The sequence below is a fragment of the Giraffa tippelskirchi genome, chromosome 5 (assembly GCF_054371585.1).
Source record: "Giraffa tippelskirchi isolate mGirTip1 chromosome 5, T2T-mGirTip1v1.2.pri, whole genome shotgun sequence".
In the NCBI taxonomy this organism is placed as follows: Eukaryota; Metazoa; Chordata; class Mammalia; order Artiodactyla; family Giraffidae; genus Giraffa; species Giraffa tippelskirchi.
In genome coordinates, this window is record NC_137279.1 from 126545964 (window position 1) to 126559636 (window position 13673).

General features: G+C 39.7%; 2 protein-coding genes across 19 annotated transcripts in view; one reads left to right on the top strand and one right to left on the bottom strand.

Annotated features, from left to right (window-relative positions):
• CNN3 (calponin 3) overlaps positions 1-8869 on the top strand; it is a 28902-nt gene extending 20033 nt beyond the window's left edge. For 3 of the 5 annotated variants that reach the window (XM_081486209.1, XM_081486212.1, XM_081486211.1), the window contains 6 exons: positions 2207-2328; positions 2536-2602; positions 3413-3550; positions 3919-4035; positions 6088-6234; positions 7759-8869. In XM_081486209.1, coding sequence (XP_081342335.1) covers positions 2207-2328; positions 2536-2602; positions 3413-3550; positions 3919-4035; positions 6088-6234; positions 7759-8100 — 933 coding nt within the window. In that variant the 3' untranslated portion in view covers positions 8101-8869. The remainder of the gene's footprint in view (positions 1-2206; positions 2329-2535; positions 2603-3412; positions 3551-3918; positions 4036-6087; positions 6235-7758) is intronic. The other 2 variants (XM_081486210.1, XM_081486213.1) reach the window with 2 other exon arrangements.
• A 1613-nt stretch (positions 8870-10482) lies between these two features.
• SLC44A3 (solute carrier family 44 member 3) overlaps positions 10483-13673 on the bottom strand; it is an 85373-nt gene continuing 82182 nt past the window's right edge. For all 14 annotated transcript variants that reach the window (XM_081486207.1, XM_081486199.1, XM_081486198.1 and 11 more), the window contains 2 exons: positions 11814-12050; positions 10483-10680 (listed from right to left, as the gene is read on the bottom strand). In XM_081486207.1, the coding sequence (XP_081342333.1) occupies positions 10585-10680; positions 11814-12050 (333 nt within the window). In that variant the 3' untranslated portion in view covers positions 10483-10584. The remainder of the gene's footprint in view (positions 10681-11813; positions 12051-13673) is intronic.

The following is a 13673-nucleotide window of genomic DNA, read 5'->3' on the forward strand; positions in this document are numbered from 1 at the left end:
TCTGTCCATGGGATTCTCCAGTCAAGGATACTGGCATGGGTTGCCATGCCCTTCTCCAGGGGATCTTCCCGACTCAGGGATCGAGTCTGCGTCTCTTATGTCTTCTGCATTGACCCTAGCGTCACCTGGGAAGCCCCTGTCTTCTTAAAGGACACAGTAATTACTGGAGCAGAAGCCCCAACCTTGGTGGAAGAGAGGGGAAAGGTTTCCTCTGTGTCTGGGATAGACTGGAACTTGAAGGGCTTCTCCATGACAAAAATGTCATGTTATATGTTATAGAAGCAAACATTTCTACCAATTCTTCCATTTCCATCAATGCTGCAGCTCACTCCCAAGCTTACTGTGATGGCCATCCCCCTGGGCATTGTCTGTGTGTTGGTGGTACTTTCACCTGTGCTAATGAGCAGAAAAATGACATAATCTTTCCTTCTTCCCAGCTGTGTTCTCCTTAATAACTGTTTGACCAGCCTATTTAAGGACTGTCCCTGGGATAAGGAACAGCTTAAGAACTTGAGCATGTGATCTTTAACAATATTTACATTTTATTATTATTTTTTTGTAATTGAGGTTTATGGTTTTATTATGAAGCGATCTTTTAAAACCTGTTCTTAGTAGGTATTTTTAGCATGTATGATAGTAAAGCAGATATCTGTGTTGGTAATGTTGCATTTATTGTTGAATTCTGTAAGAGTTAACTTTTCTTTTACTTCTTAAATGGTTGGGTGTTGGAGGCAGTGCTGGGTACTAAGAGCTTTTCCTTCTTGTGAGGAGTCTAATATGATACAGACTATGCATGAGCAGAATTTCCATATTCTAGTGGAGAAGGCAATGGCACCCCACTCCAGTACTCTTGCCTGGAAAATCCCACGGATGGAGGAGCCTGGTAGGCTACAGTCCTTGGGGTCGCTGGGAGTTGGACACGACTGAGTGACTTCACTTTCACTTTTCCCTTTCATGCACTGGAGAAGGAAATGGCACCCCACTCCAGTACTCTTGCCTGGAGAATCCCAGGGACGGCGGAGCCTGGTGGGCTGCCGTCTATGGGGTCGCACAGAGTCGAACACGACTGAAGTGACTTAGCAGCAGCAGCAGCAGCAGCAGTGTAAGTACAGTAATTATTATGAGGAAGGTGTGTGTATATGCATAGGGTGCTGTGTATTTGGCCAAATAGAGACACAGAAACACCCAAACTTTCTAGGCAACAAAACTATTAGACTGGTAGGTATTGGCCAGTTGCCATACTGTGTAAAAGAGTTGCATGTATCAGAATCCTGCCACTCTTACTCTTGCTCATTTACTGTGGTAGCTGATGACTTAATCTTCAATGTTTAATGTTGCCAGTGACATATTGAAATACACTATTAGCTTGTCACTTCCTGTGTGTCATGAATGGGAATCTGTTTTATCTTGATCCATATTTTCTCTCTTTCAGTCCCAGCTTCCCTCCATGTGTGGTTCATCATTTTGTATGACACCTCCTTAATCAAAAAAGTTTTATTAGCTGCTGCTGCTGCTAAGTCGCTTCAGTCATGTCCGACTCCGTGCGACCCCACAGATGGAAGCCCATCAGGCTCCGCCGTCCCTGGGATTCTCCAGGCAAGAATACTGGAGTGGGTTGCCATTTCCTTCTCCAATGCGTGAAAGTGAAGTCGCTCAGTCGTGTCCGACTCCTAGCGACCCCATGGACTGCAGCCTACCAGGCTCCTCCGTCCATGGGATTTTCCAGGCAAGCGTACTGGAGTGGGGTGCCATTGCCTTCTCTGTTTTATTAGCTACTGAAGCTCAAAGGTTAGGTTTGTCAGTGAGCTCCAGTGAAGGTAATTTACTGCAGGTCACAGCTATGGTCTGAATGAATAATTAAGAAGAAGCCAGCAGCTTTGGGTCGGAGAAGGCAATGGCACCCCACTCCAGTACTCTTGCCTGAAAAATCCCATGGACAGAAGAGCCTGGTAGGCTGCAGTCCATGGGGTCGCTGAGAGTCGGACACGACTGAGCGACTTCACTTTCACTTTTCACTTTCATGCACTGGAGAAGGAAATGGCAACCCACTCCAGTATTCTTGCCTGGAGAATCCCAGGGACGGCGGAGCCTGGTGGGCTGCCATCTATGGGGTCACACCGAGTTGGCCATGACTGAAGCGACTTGGCAGCAGCAGCTTTGGGTGCTTTAGTGTGAAACTTCTAAAGTTAGTTAACTTGTATTTCAGATTGCTTCCAAGTATGATCATCAGGCAGAAGAAGATCTCCGGAATTGGATAGAAGAGGTGACAGGCATGAGCATTGGCGCCAACTTCCAGCTGGGCTTGAAAGATGGCATTATCCTCTGCGAGTAAGTCTTGGTCCTGACGTGGCTGCTGTTCCAGTCCTCCCTATGACCTCTGTCATGCCCTCTTTCCCAGTCCAGGGTGTCAAACCTTGATATTCTGCAAATGTTTTTAATGCTTTCCTTTATTGATGTTAAAAGAACCAACTTTACATTCCAGTCCTTGTTTGTTATTCCAATAAGTACGCTGTCACTTAATGCTTTTCTTTTCAGACTCATAAACAAGCTACAGCCAGGCTCAGTGAAGAAGGTCAATGAGTCCTCATTAAACTGGCCTCAGGTAACAGCCAAACCAGCAACCCCTGATTCTAGTTGGTTACTCTTTATGCAGCAAGAACTTGATTATAGTTTTTAAAGAGACAATTTAGCAGAAATCTGTGCACATGACTATATTTAGTTTTCTTATAGTGTTACTTTTTAAAATGTTTCCATAATTACTTAGAATTAGTTCTGTGACTCTTAGATGTTTAGCTTAGAAGTTTTCTTATTCTGTAGTTAGTCTGTGTACTCTCAGGAGTTGACACAGCTTACACAGAGAAATACAACCTAGACCACAGGATGAATAAGGGAAAAATCAAGGAATTTAACATAACCAAGGGCTGACTATAGAACATGGTATTAACCATAGTCTTAGTTTATGAATGTTTATGATTAAGTAAAATTGAATCTTTTGTCTTGAGCATCTTTTGAGATATAAGAGAATAAACATTTAATAACCACACATTTTTTAAAATTAAAATTTAAACATAGTAAATTGTGCATTATTGTAATTTTGTACCATTTGAGAAAGAAGATTCCAGTTTTGGATAGCTCAGACACTGAATTCTTTAAAACATGTAAGGAAGGTCTTGACTTTAAAGAACTGAAAAAACCTGACTGCTTAAAAAGACCATTATGTAATCCACTATGAAATACTCTTTACCTTTTTTTAAGAGAGCTACACTTACTATGTATCTGGTCAAGAATCCTATCCTTGCCAAGTAGCTTTCTGCCTTGCATCTTGTATTTAGTCATGAAGACTTAGAATTCCTAGATAATATGAATGTCAGTGTTTAGCTCCAAAAGTTATATGCTTTTTTTTTTTTAATAGTTGGAGAATATCGGCAACTTTATTAAAGCTATTCAGGCTTATGGCATGAAGCCACATGACATATTTGAAGCAAATGATCTTTTTGAGAATGGAAACATGACCCAGGTTCAGACTACGCTGGTGGCCCTGGCAGGTCTGGTACGTATATGTCTTTAATGGCTGGTTAAAGAAATCCCTACATTGGTGATTAATTGCGTCTTTGCCCTCATGGGAATTCAGGCTGGGCAGGGAGAAGCCTGTCTCTCTGGTAATTATTAGCTTTGGAGAAAGGCTGCTGACATCAGCTGCCTTGTACTGGATAGCTTAATTAGAGTACTCACATTTCAGAGGTCTCTAGTGTAGTTTGAATGGCCTTAGATATGTTTTTCACCACTAGCTTAGGTCTTACCGAATGAAACCTTTATCTATGGACCATATAATTTCTTTGTTGTTCCTTCTGTAAAACCCTGTTGGCAGAATCTCTGTGTAAGTGTTCCTTTTCAGTTAGTGTGCGTATTTCTGTGTAGGCCAAAACAAAAGGATTCCATACAACCATTGACATTGGAGTTAAGTATGCAGAAAAACAAACAAGACGTTTTGATGAAGGAAAATTAAAAGCTGGCCAGAGTGTAATTGGTTTGCAGGTAAGTAATGTGGTATTGGGGCTTCCCTGGTGGCTTCAATGGTAAAGAATCTGTCTACCAATGCAGAAGATTTGTGTTCGATCCCTGGGTCAAGAAGATCCCCTGAAGAAGGAAATGGCAACCCTCTCCAGTATTCTTGCCTGGAGAATTCCACGGACAGAAGAGCCTGGAGGGCTATAGTCCATGGGGTCGCAAAGAGTTGGACACAACTGAGCGACTAATACTTTCACTTTTTCATTCTTGCCTGGAGAATCCCATGGACGGTAGAGCCTGTCAGGCTAGAGTCCATGGTGTTGCAAGAGTCGGAGCTGACTAAGTGACTAAACAACAAAGATGTGGTATTGCTTATTATTTTTCACCATCCAAAGTGTCTCTTATAAGGAATAGATATATACATTTTGTGACGGATATGGGGTTTATAGTTTATCTCCACTTAAAGCCCATTAGACGATGATGGTTTTAGAAACCTCAGACATGCCCTCTGACTTGGTAATTGTTTCTCCAGGAAATGTTTTTTTAGTCCTAATTACATTGTCCTAGTTTCCAAGAAAACATATTTTATAAATTCCTAAATGTTATTGACCAAATGAAGCAATTTTACAAAACCTCAAAGCCAGTCATTTATTTACCCTAAAGCATGGTTTGTCAGTCCTGGGGAATTCTTCATTCAGGTATTTTTTTCCTTTATGTCGTTCTCTTGGAGAATGTCACAAAAACACCACTGCTAAATGCCTAGTATGCTAAGGGCTTTACTATCTGATCCTTTTGGACACAGTGCCTCTCTGTTGATTGAGTCAAATATGGTGGATCTGTTCATTAATTTCAGCTTTATTGGAGTATAATTGACATATGAAATTGTTTTTTACACAGTACAAAATTGTACCGATGGCGAGAGATTACAAATATGAATTTCCAAACTGGAAATATGAATTTCCAGTAATCAATTATTTAAATTATGATAACTGATTACTCAAAAAATTATGATAACTCAATAAATGGAACTAGTAATGAAAAAATGATAATACAAGAGTTCAAAGATTAAGGAAAACAAATCAGGATTATAAAATACTGTGGTCAGTGTGATCCCAGTTTTATTTTTAAAATGCACGTGCCTATTTTTGTATGTATATGTGTGTATTTATAGGTATATGTATCTGGATATATACACAGAAACAAGGTAAAACTAAAGGTAATACACAAGTGAATGTCTAATGTTAGAACTATAGTGATTTTCCCCCCTTTCCTTTTTGCTTATATTTTTTATCTTCTCCAATAAACAGGTTTGACTTGTAATAATACAACTTTCCTTTAATAGATCTTTGTTTATAAGGACAAAAGACCAACAGTAGACATGTATCCCCAACTAGAACAGGGTATGCTGGTTAGCCCTGAAGCCATGTTATTCACAGTGGAAAAGAAAAGTTAATTAATTGTCTCTGAACGTGGTTGAATTTAGATTCTTCATTCTGCCTCTCTATGTCTAATGATATGAGAATTAGAGATATAAAATGTAGCTCTTTTCCCCTAAAAATGTTGATTTTAATGAAACTTAAGCCCTTGCTAAGCTGCCAGACAAGACACCTGGCATTTACTATCACATTTTATACAAAACACATCTGGAGTAGAAAAGCATGTTGTTGAGCCAGAGATTGCTCTGTCCCTTTGAGTGGCTGAAGCAGGCACCCCTTAATTTGGTTACCTGTGCTACAGAGTGTTGGGGAAAGAGTAGCATAGGAAATTATTCATAATTCTGCCATTGTCGTAACTTTGTGTGTGTCTGTCCTTCTCTTCCTATGTGCACATTTTTATCTGATTATGTTGTGAGGTTTTATATCCAATGAAGTCTTTGAAATTTTTCTTTTGAAAATGAGCACCTCAAAATTTATTTGTAAAAGCATAAAGGTTTTGTATTTAGTTAATGGCAACCTCAGCTCTGGAGGGGACTTGTCAATGGCGTCCCTTCTAAGAAATCTTTAGCAGAACAGAAAGTTTGGTTGTGTCACATAGATTGTTGACTTCTGATAATTAGTGATTTTATTTTTAACTTAAAAGATGGGAACCAACAAATGCGCCAGCCAAGCAGGTATGACAGCCTATGGGACGAGGAGGCACCTTTATGATCCCAAAATGCAAACTGACAAACCTTTTGATCAGACCACAATTAGCCTGCAAATGGGCACCAACAAAGGAGCCAGCCAGGTAAGTGATACCTTGTTTATACTTGTCTCAGAGAGTACAAAAGGGCCATTTAAATTCACACTTAACCTTATTCTTATTAACCGAATTCAAAGTGGTTATTTTTGTGCGATATATACAGAGTATACTCCTTGAGGAAAGTAAGATTTGCTGAGAAAGCAAAAGGATCAAAGGACCTTTTCTGTAGCCACACAAGTACCATGTAGCCCATGGCTGTTATTGGCAGTAAGAACAGCTGGCCTTTCTACCGAACCAGAAGAAAAAGATACGTTTATTACAGTGTTCTTGCTCCAAATCCAAGTGAATTGCTCTGACTTTTATTTATTTCTAATGCTTCTGACTTATTTTTAAAGGAGCCCTCAACAAACTTGGTAGGTAAAATTATTTGGTGTTTTACAAAGAACTCTAGCTAGCAACCTGGTAAATGTGTGAATAAGTGGATGGAAATCAGCACAAGGAGAATGCTATTAATAGTATTCTAACACTATGCACGATGGAAGTATTTCCTGTGAAGAACAGATCACCAGTGCCTCACAAGCAGGTGTACCCACGATTACATCAGAGCAGGACACATCTCATATCCAACAGGAGTGGGGGTAAGGTTTGAGACAGCGTCTCGTCATGACCTCATGAGGCGTGTTGTTCTTGCCCTTTATGGAACTTGTCCTGTCACATGGGCTCTGTCTCAGAACTGCCACTCAGGTATTTTTTTACCGATTAAACCTGAAGCATGTGCTTGGCATAAATGAACAGATGAGGTGAGTTACTGGCCTGCGAAAAGGAGGGGAGTAGGTGTTCTGAGATGGCTGGCTCTTTGGTGCCTCAGAGCCTCAAGTCCTTAAGGACTGTTCAGAGTGAAATATTTTTTTAAGTTATAATATTTTGAGAAAGATCTTTATTTGCTTTACACAGCGGTAAAAATTGTATATTATACATTGCGTACGTGTGTGCTCAGTTGTATCTTGACTCTTTGCGACCCCATGGACTATAGCTCACTCTATCCATGGAGTTCTCCAGGCAAGAATACTGGAGTGGGTTGCCATTTCCTATTGCATCAGCGTGATTTTTGTTAAATGTATTACAGACTATCAAATTGGTAACCTGGATAGCGTGTATGCTCATAGTAGGCATTCAGGTATAACTTTCAGGTATGCCAGCATTATGCCTTGTTTTTCTATTCTTTGTGTCCAATCTTCTCCCAAAGTAGGTGTAATCAAAAGTAGGTAGTATTGTCTCCATCTTGTACATGAGAAACCTAAAACTGAAAGTAACTTAACTTGTCTGAGGCCACAGAGCAATGTTATAGCAGAGCAAGGACTTGAAGGAAAGGACTGACCTAGCTTGAAAGCCAATGAATATTACTTTGTAAGAGAGATTCAGCATCAAGATATTTTGGTAAGCTAGCTTTACCCATGAACCGAATGAAAGTTATTAGTGTTCACATTCAATGTGCATTTCATAATTTAGAGAGTAATCACAGGAAAAGATTTTAGCTGCTGTTTTAACTTTGCTGTGTTTTAATACTAGGCGGGAATGTTAGCACCGGGTACCCGAAGAGACATCTACGATCAGAAGCTAACATTACAACCTGTGGACAACTCGACGATTTCCCTACAGATGGGTACCAACAAAGTCGCTTCCCAGAAAGGAATGAGTGTATATGGGCTTGGGCGGCAAGTGTATGATCCCAAATACTGTGCTGCTCCCACAGAACCTGTCATTCACAATGGAAGCCAAGGAACAGGAACCAATGGGTCAGAAATCAGTGATAGTGATTATCAGGCAGAATACCCAGATGAATATCATGGCGAGTACCAAGATGACTACCCCAGAGATTACCAGTATGGTGACCAAGGCATTGATTATTAGATTCACAGAAGAGCGCTCAGTATTTAGCCCATTGTTTTTATTCAGTGAGAACAAAGCTAGCCTTGAGTAATTTTTATCTTGTCTTCCTAAAACACTATTATGCTTATTGTACCTAAAGGAACTATTGCCTTACATACATTCCTTTTTCCTTTTTCTGCCTCTTCCCTAAATAGTTGCCTTTTAGTGCTGTGACAGTTAAATCCTACAGCATAATCAATAACTCACATATGAAGTAAAAAGGAATACTGTGAAAGGGGAGTACTCTTGTACAGGCAATTCTTTCATTAAAATCTATGCATTTTTACAGTCCTCTACTTAAACTGGTATTTTCAAACAATAGGAAGCTATTTTTTTTTTTTTTACAGTTTAGAATCTTGTTTCTACATGGAAGACTAAACATGCTTATAGCTAAATGTGGTCTTTGCCAACTAAATTTAAGATGCAGCGTTTTAGAAATTTACATATCAATGTTTCTACAGTATTGTTTGCTAATTTTTAAATAAAGTCCTGATCAGTGTGCATTTGTGATTATATGTGTACTTATTTTTTACCTAAACCGACGAGATCTTTTCCAAGTGGTGTTTCAAAAGGAGCATGTACAAAACTGGCCTGCAGACATCAAAGTCTGGGGGTGCCTTTGCTCTTCCTGTTTGTGCCAATGTATCGATGTAGAATTGCTCTGTTTTCTTCCACTGTATTTATTGCTGCATTTCTCAGCATAAACCTATCCCATTGTATTTTTTATAAATAAATATTTTTTTTGAACATTCATATGAGCCACAGGCTGATTATTTTTCTGGCTAACTTCAGATGGGTAGAGTCAGACCTTTTTTTTTTTTAAGTATTCTTTCCCAGGTATTGTTACAAGGTACTTTAACATTTCTTTACTGAATCTACACACCATTACACTGGGACTGAATGCTCTAGACGAAGCTTAGAAAAATGAAGGGACCTGCCCATTGCACACAGGAAATGCCAGCCAGGATTCAAACTGTCATTTGACTCTTTGCTTATTCCATTGTGCTTCAGCTGCTTCTACTTCATTCTAAATCCAATTTGGAATAATCTTAAAATCATCTTGGGAAACAGTGGGGATGGGGTAGGGTGATTTTATGTCATATTCTAGGGTGAATAGATACTAAGAAACGTCTGGATCAGGAATAGGACATGCTGTTTGATAACAGATGAGGATTTATAGTAAGTGTCAGCAAAACCTAACCTTCGGTTATGACATGGAGGAGGCCAAACATCTAAGTGTTGTAATGATAAAAAAAATCCAATCATGAAGAAGAGACAAGTGTTTAACATACTTTTGGATGTTTTCTCAGCCAAGTGATTTCCTCCGATAGCACTCACTCTCTCAGGCTTTGGGGGTAAAACGTGCCTGCTTGTTTTTTTGCTGAGGCAGATAAAGAGGACATAGGGGTATTTGCACCCACAAAAGAAGCACAGTTGACTTGCTCATCACACAACAATGACTAAGTTTAACGCTTCAGAGAAACTGCTCTGTAAATCCTTTTCTTAAAAGGAGATGAGTTCAACTAATTCAATGGTGCTGTTTAAGAGAAAAGTTGTAATTTGCATCTGTTGAAGGAGACCTGAGCCAGCAAGTAGTTTTCTGCCCTCCGTGAAGAAGAGGGATTTAGGGAAACATATTCACTGTTTGCCCTGCCAAATAAGCCCGACTGGGTGTCCTGTTAGGAGAGTGGGTAATTCTGTTTATCTGTTCATCTTGTTGAAGCAAGGCTGCCAATTAACATGTTAGATGTTCCTATTTGTTTAAAGCTTTAAAAAGGAAAAACAGCCCAAGGACACCCCTCCCCCCATTTCTCTGACCCGCCATTGAATCTAAACCTGGGAAGGGGATCCAAGCAGAAGAACTTGAAATCTTCCTCCAGGCAGTTCTCAGGTGGGGCCCTGCATGAAAACCACTTATGCAGAACGTTTGCTAACTTCTACGAGGTAGCCTTGTACTTTGAACAAAATTTAACTTCACGTCTGATTAAACTTGTGCCTATTCTATGCCATGCCCATCAGATGGTAGTTCCAGTTACACTTTCGGTTTTAATTGTCCCTAAATTGAAGAATTGTACTTTGAAAAGCTGTAACAAATAGCTCATTTCCAGGAGTGGAGGATTAGGAAAAAGTTCTCTGTAGTAGGGCAATATTCCAGAGATTTCTGCTAAGGTTTATTGATTGTGCATGAGGAAGTCCTTTTCAGGGTGCCCTGAAATAAGTTTTTACATAATGTGCTTTCTTTTTAATTGACCGCATAAACAAGGTCTTAAAAGATTTTTCAGTCTCATTTGGTACAAAAAAGGTTGCATACTTTTTCTGTAGTTGTAGTATTGTAACATGGTCAAACAATGGGGACAAAAACAGTGGCGAAGAACTGGGGCCACATTGGGCCTTATCATTTATTCTGCACACAGCTCTTAGGAGAAGGAAACTTTTTCAGGTACAAATACCTGATGGGCACTTATCTCACAATGGCCGGAGTTCTGTTCCCTCTTCGCTCGTTAATGAGTTCTTCTTTCTCTGTGCCCTTGTGTTTAGTTTTTTGATCCTTGTTACAAAATTCTGAAAAATAAAAGATTGAGTTTAGACCAGTGTTCTGTATCCACACTGATTGGCAGTCATTTCCTTGGCCATATCATTTTGGGGAATTTAATCCTTAAAGTTTTCCCTGTTGAACTAAAATATCTTGGGGGGTAGATTTCAAAGTGAGTTTTTAATCAAAAAAGTGTAAATTGTAGAAAGAAACCTAGTTAACTTCCTAATACTATAAGAACAACCATAAGAAACATTTTCTTTGGAATACATACCAAATATGTTAAAGTGTTATTGTATTTTTATGTTCTATTTGGAGAAGGATGAAGATGCAGTTATTTATAAAACTATAGAAGTGTTTTTTAAACTTCAGTGCCTGGCTGGACTAAGGAGTGCTTTGCAGTCTCTGTTTCAAAGCAGAAGGGCCTTAATGCCTAGATTTTATGGTAACAGGGTGAAAGAAAATTGTTAAAATGTTCCTTGACCAAGACAACAGAAAGAGATGAGAAGATTCATTCAGCTGTTAAAATATCCCTGTCTACACAGGATAAGGCAAATATGCAACAACTGTGTTGCAAAAGCTGTTGGGAACAGCTGCCTGCTATTTCCAGATAGCAGAATGGGGGCTCTACTGAGGGTGTGGCTTTTCTCAATCTTGTTGTGCCCTGGTCAACAAAGGGCCTCAGAATCACAAATCTGTCAATAGTGGCCTTGAAGGTGACTGGCCTCCATTGGAGTGGGTGTTCCCTAAAATACAACTGGTATGGCATGATACTTGGGGATGCAAAAATGCCTTAGAAAAAAGATCAACTGTGAAAGCTCCGGACCATACAAAAGGCCAAAATAAGCCTTTAAGACCATTAGGGACTTGGATGGCTACTGCACCCAGAATACCTTCTACCCTGGGTCATTTGCTAAGTGTTAATTGTTCAGCTTCACTTTTCTCCAGGAAGAAGGTTTCAATAAGGGAGGTGGGATCAGCCTCAGAAAATACAACGCAAATCTCACTCTCAGGACATTTGGGTCTTGTGGTGGAAGCTCACAGAGCCTGCCTACCCAGGAGAGAAAAGAAGCTGCGTACCAGCCTCCTTTATGTGTGAGTCGTCAACACTTTTGAGATTATGAGGATGGAGGTTGAAAAAGGAAATGAGATGTTTACTTACCAAAAACTCTTGGTCCATAAAGTAGGGCTTTTCTGAGGATCCATCATTTGTTTCCAGATCAACAGCAAAACACAGGAAAAGTGCATCCAGCACAGTTTCAAACACAGATAAAAAACTGTGGGCTACTAAGTAGGCAAAAAAAGCAACCAAGAGCAGTGGGATTGCCCACACCTGAAGCACACGGTGGTAGTTAAATGCCATCAGTCCTCCAAAAACGGTGAAACACACCACTAACACCTGTCCAAAAGAAGAGCTTGTTGAAAATTTCTATAAATTGGTTACGATAGTTTAGAAAAGATTTTCATCAGGTATAAGCAATAGTTTCATATATGTGCATATGTAGGGGTGTATATGCCTTACTATAATGAGTACTTGTCAGAAAACTGGATACAGTAATAAAGGAAGAAGAAAAAATGAAAAGCTATGATGATATCAAAAGAAAACCCAGTTAATTTGGAGAATGGGAAGAGTATATATACTTTCATTTTATCTATGCCTAATTTTTTTTATTTATGTAGATGTAATGGTACCTCAGGGCTTCCCTGATGGCTCAGTGGTAAAGAATCCATCTGCCAATGCAGGAGATGCAGGTTTGACCCCTGGGTCGGGAAGATCCCCTGGAGAAGGAAATGGCAACCCACTCCAGTATTCTAGCCTGCAGAATTCCCATGGACAGAGGAGCCTGGCAGGCTACAGTCCATGGGGTCACAAAATAGTGGGACTCACCTGAGCAACTAAACAACAATGGTACCTCACAAAATTTTTAGTCTTTTTTTTTTTTTTACTAAAAACTACAATAAGCATCTTCATTAGAAAAGTTTTTTTTATACGCCCTTATTTTTAAAAACAATGATGCAACAATCCATTGAGTGGATGTACTATAGTTTAACGTGTGATTACTTTTATCCTGGGGATTAAAGTGGATGGGCTTTCCAGTACTGGTGTAGGGATAATAGGATAATAGGCTTTTGCTATATGTAATTACTATATTTCCAGGAAATGATTATAGGCCGTGAGGAACCTAATTCTTTACCAGACAAAATGGAACCCCCTAGAGCCTTCATTGTGCTTGGACATCCATAAACCCTCATTGTGCTTGGATATCCATAAAGATGGATTTGAATCTGCATGCCACTTCATTAAAAAAAAAACCCATCAGTAATTATGTGTTCCTTTTGAGAAATACAAGAAAATGAATTACTGCCTAAAATAAAACACGAGTCTGTTATAAAAATGAAACCTCTTAATAAAAATTTTTGGAAGTAGTTATTACAAAATGTATCACCTACAATCCTACCAAGCTAATGTAAACAATATTATCCACTTAGATACAACTACCACTTGGATTATTAGGCTGTTTTAAAAGGCGTAATCAGTTTGTGCTTCTACAGCTACTGTCACACGAAAAGTCTCTGGGACCCAGTTGTGCCTTAAAATATATGTGCAGTTAGCACACACCTGTGAAATCCAAGCGTGTTCTAACTTGTTCCTGACGGCTCACCATGACAGTGATGCACTGGAGACACACACCAAATGCCACAGGAGCACACGATGCTAAACAAGGAGTCATGAGGCCCCATATTTGGCACTGGCACAGTGGAGACTAGATCTTGTTCACTCTGGGGCTCCATGAAAGCCACCGGCATTCGTGTCGTGTGAGGAGGCATGGCTGGAAGAAGTAAGGATGTCTAGCTTAGAAAAGTGAAGATGTGGAAGGAGGGTCAGGATGTCTGTGAAATTTCAAGAATTTGAAAGGCAGTCAGGTGGAAGTAGGATGAAGCAAACTGAGGTGTGCAGAATTAAGCCCAGTGAGTGACAACTACACGGAAAGAGACACTAGCCAGTATAAAGAACCTTCGA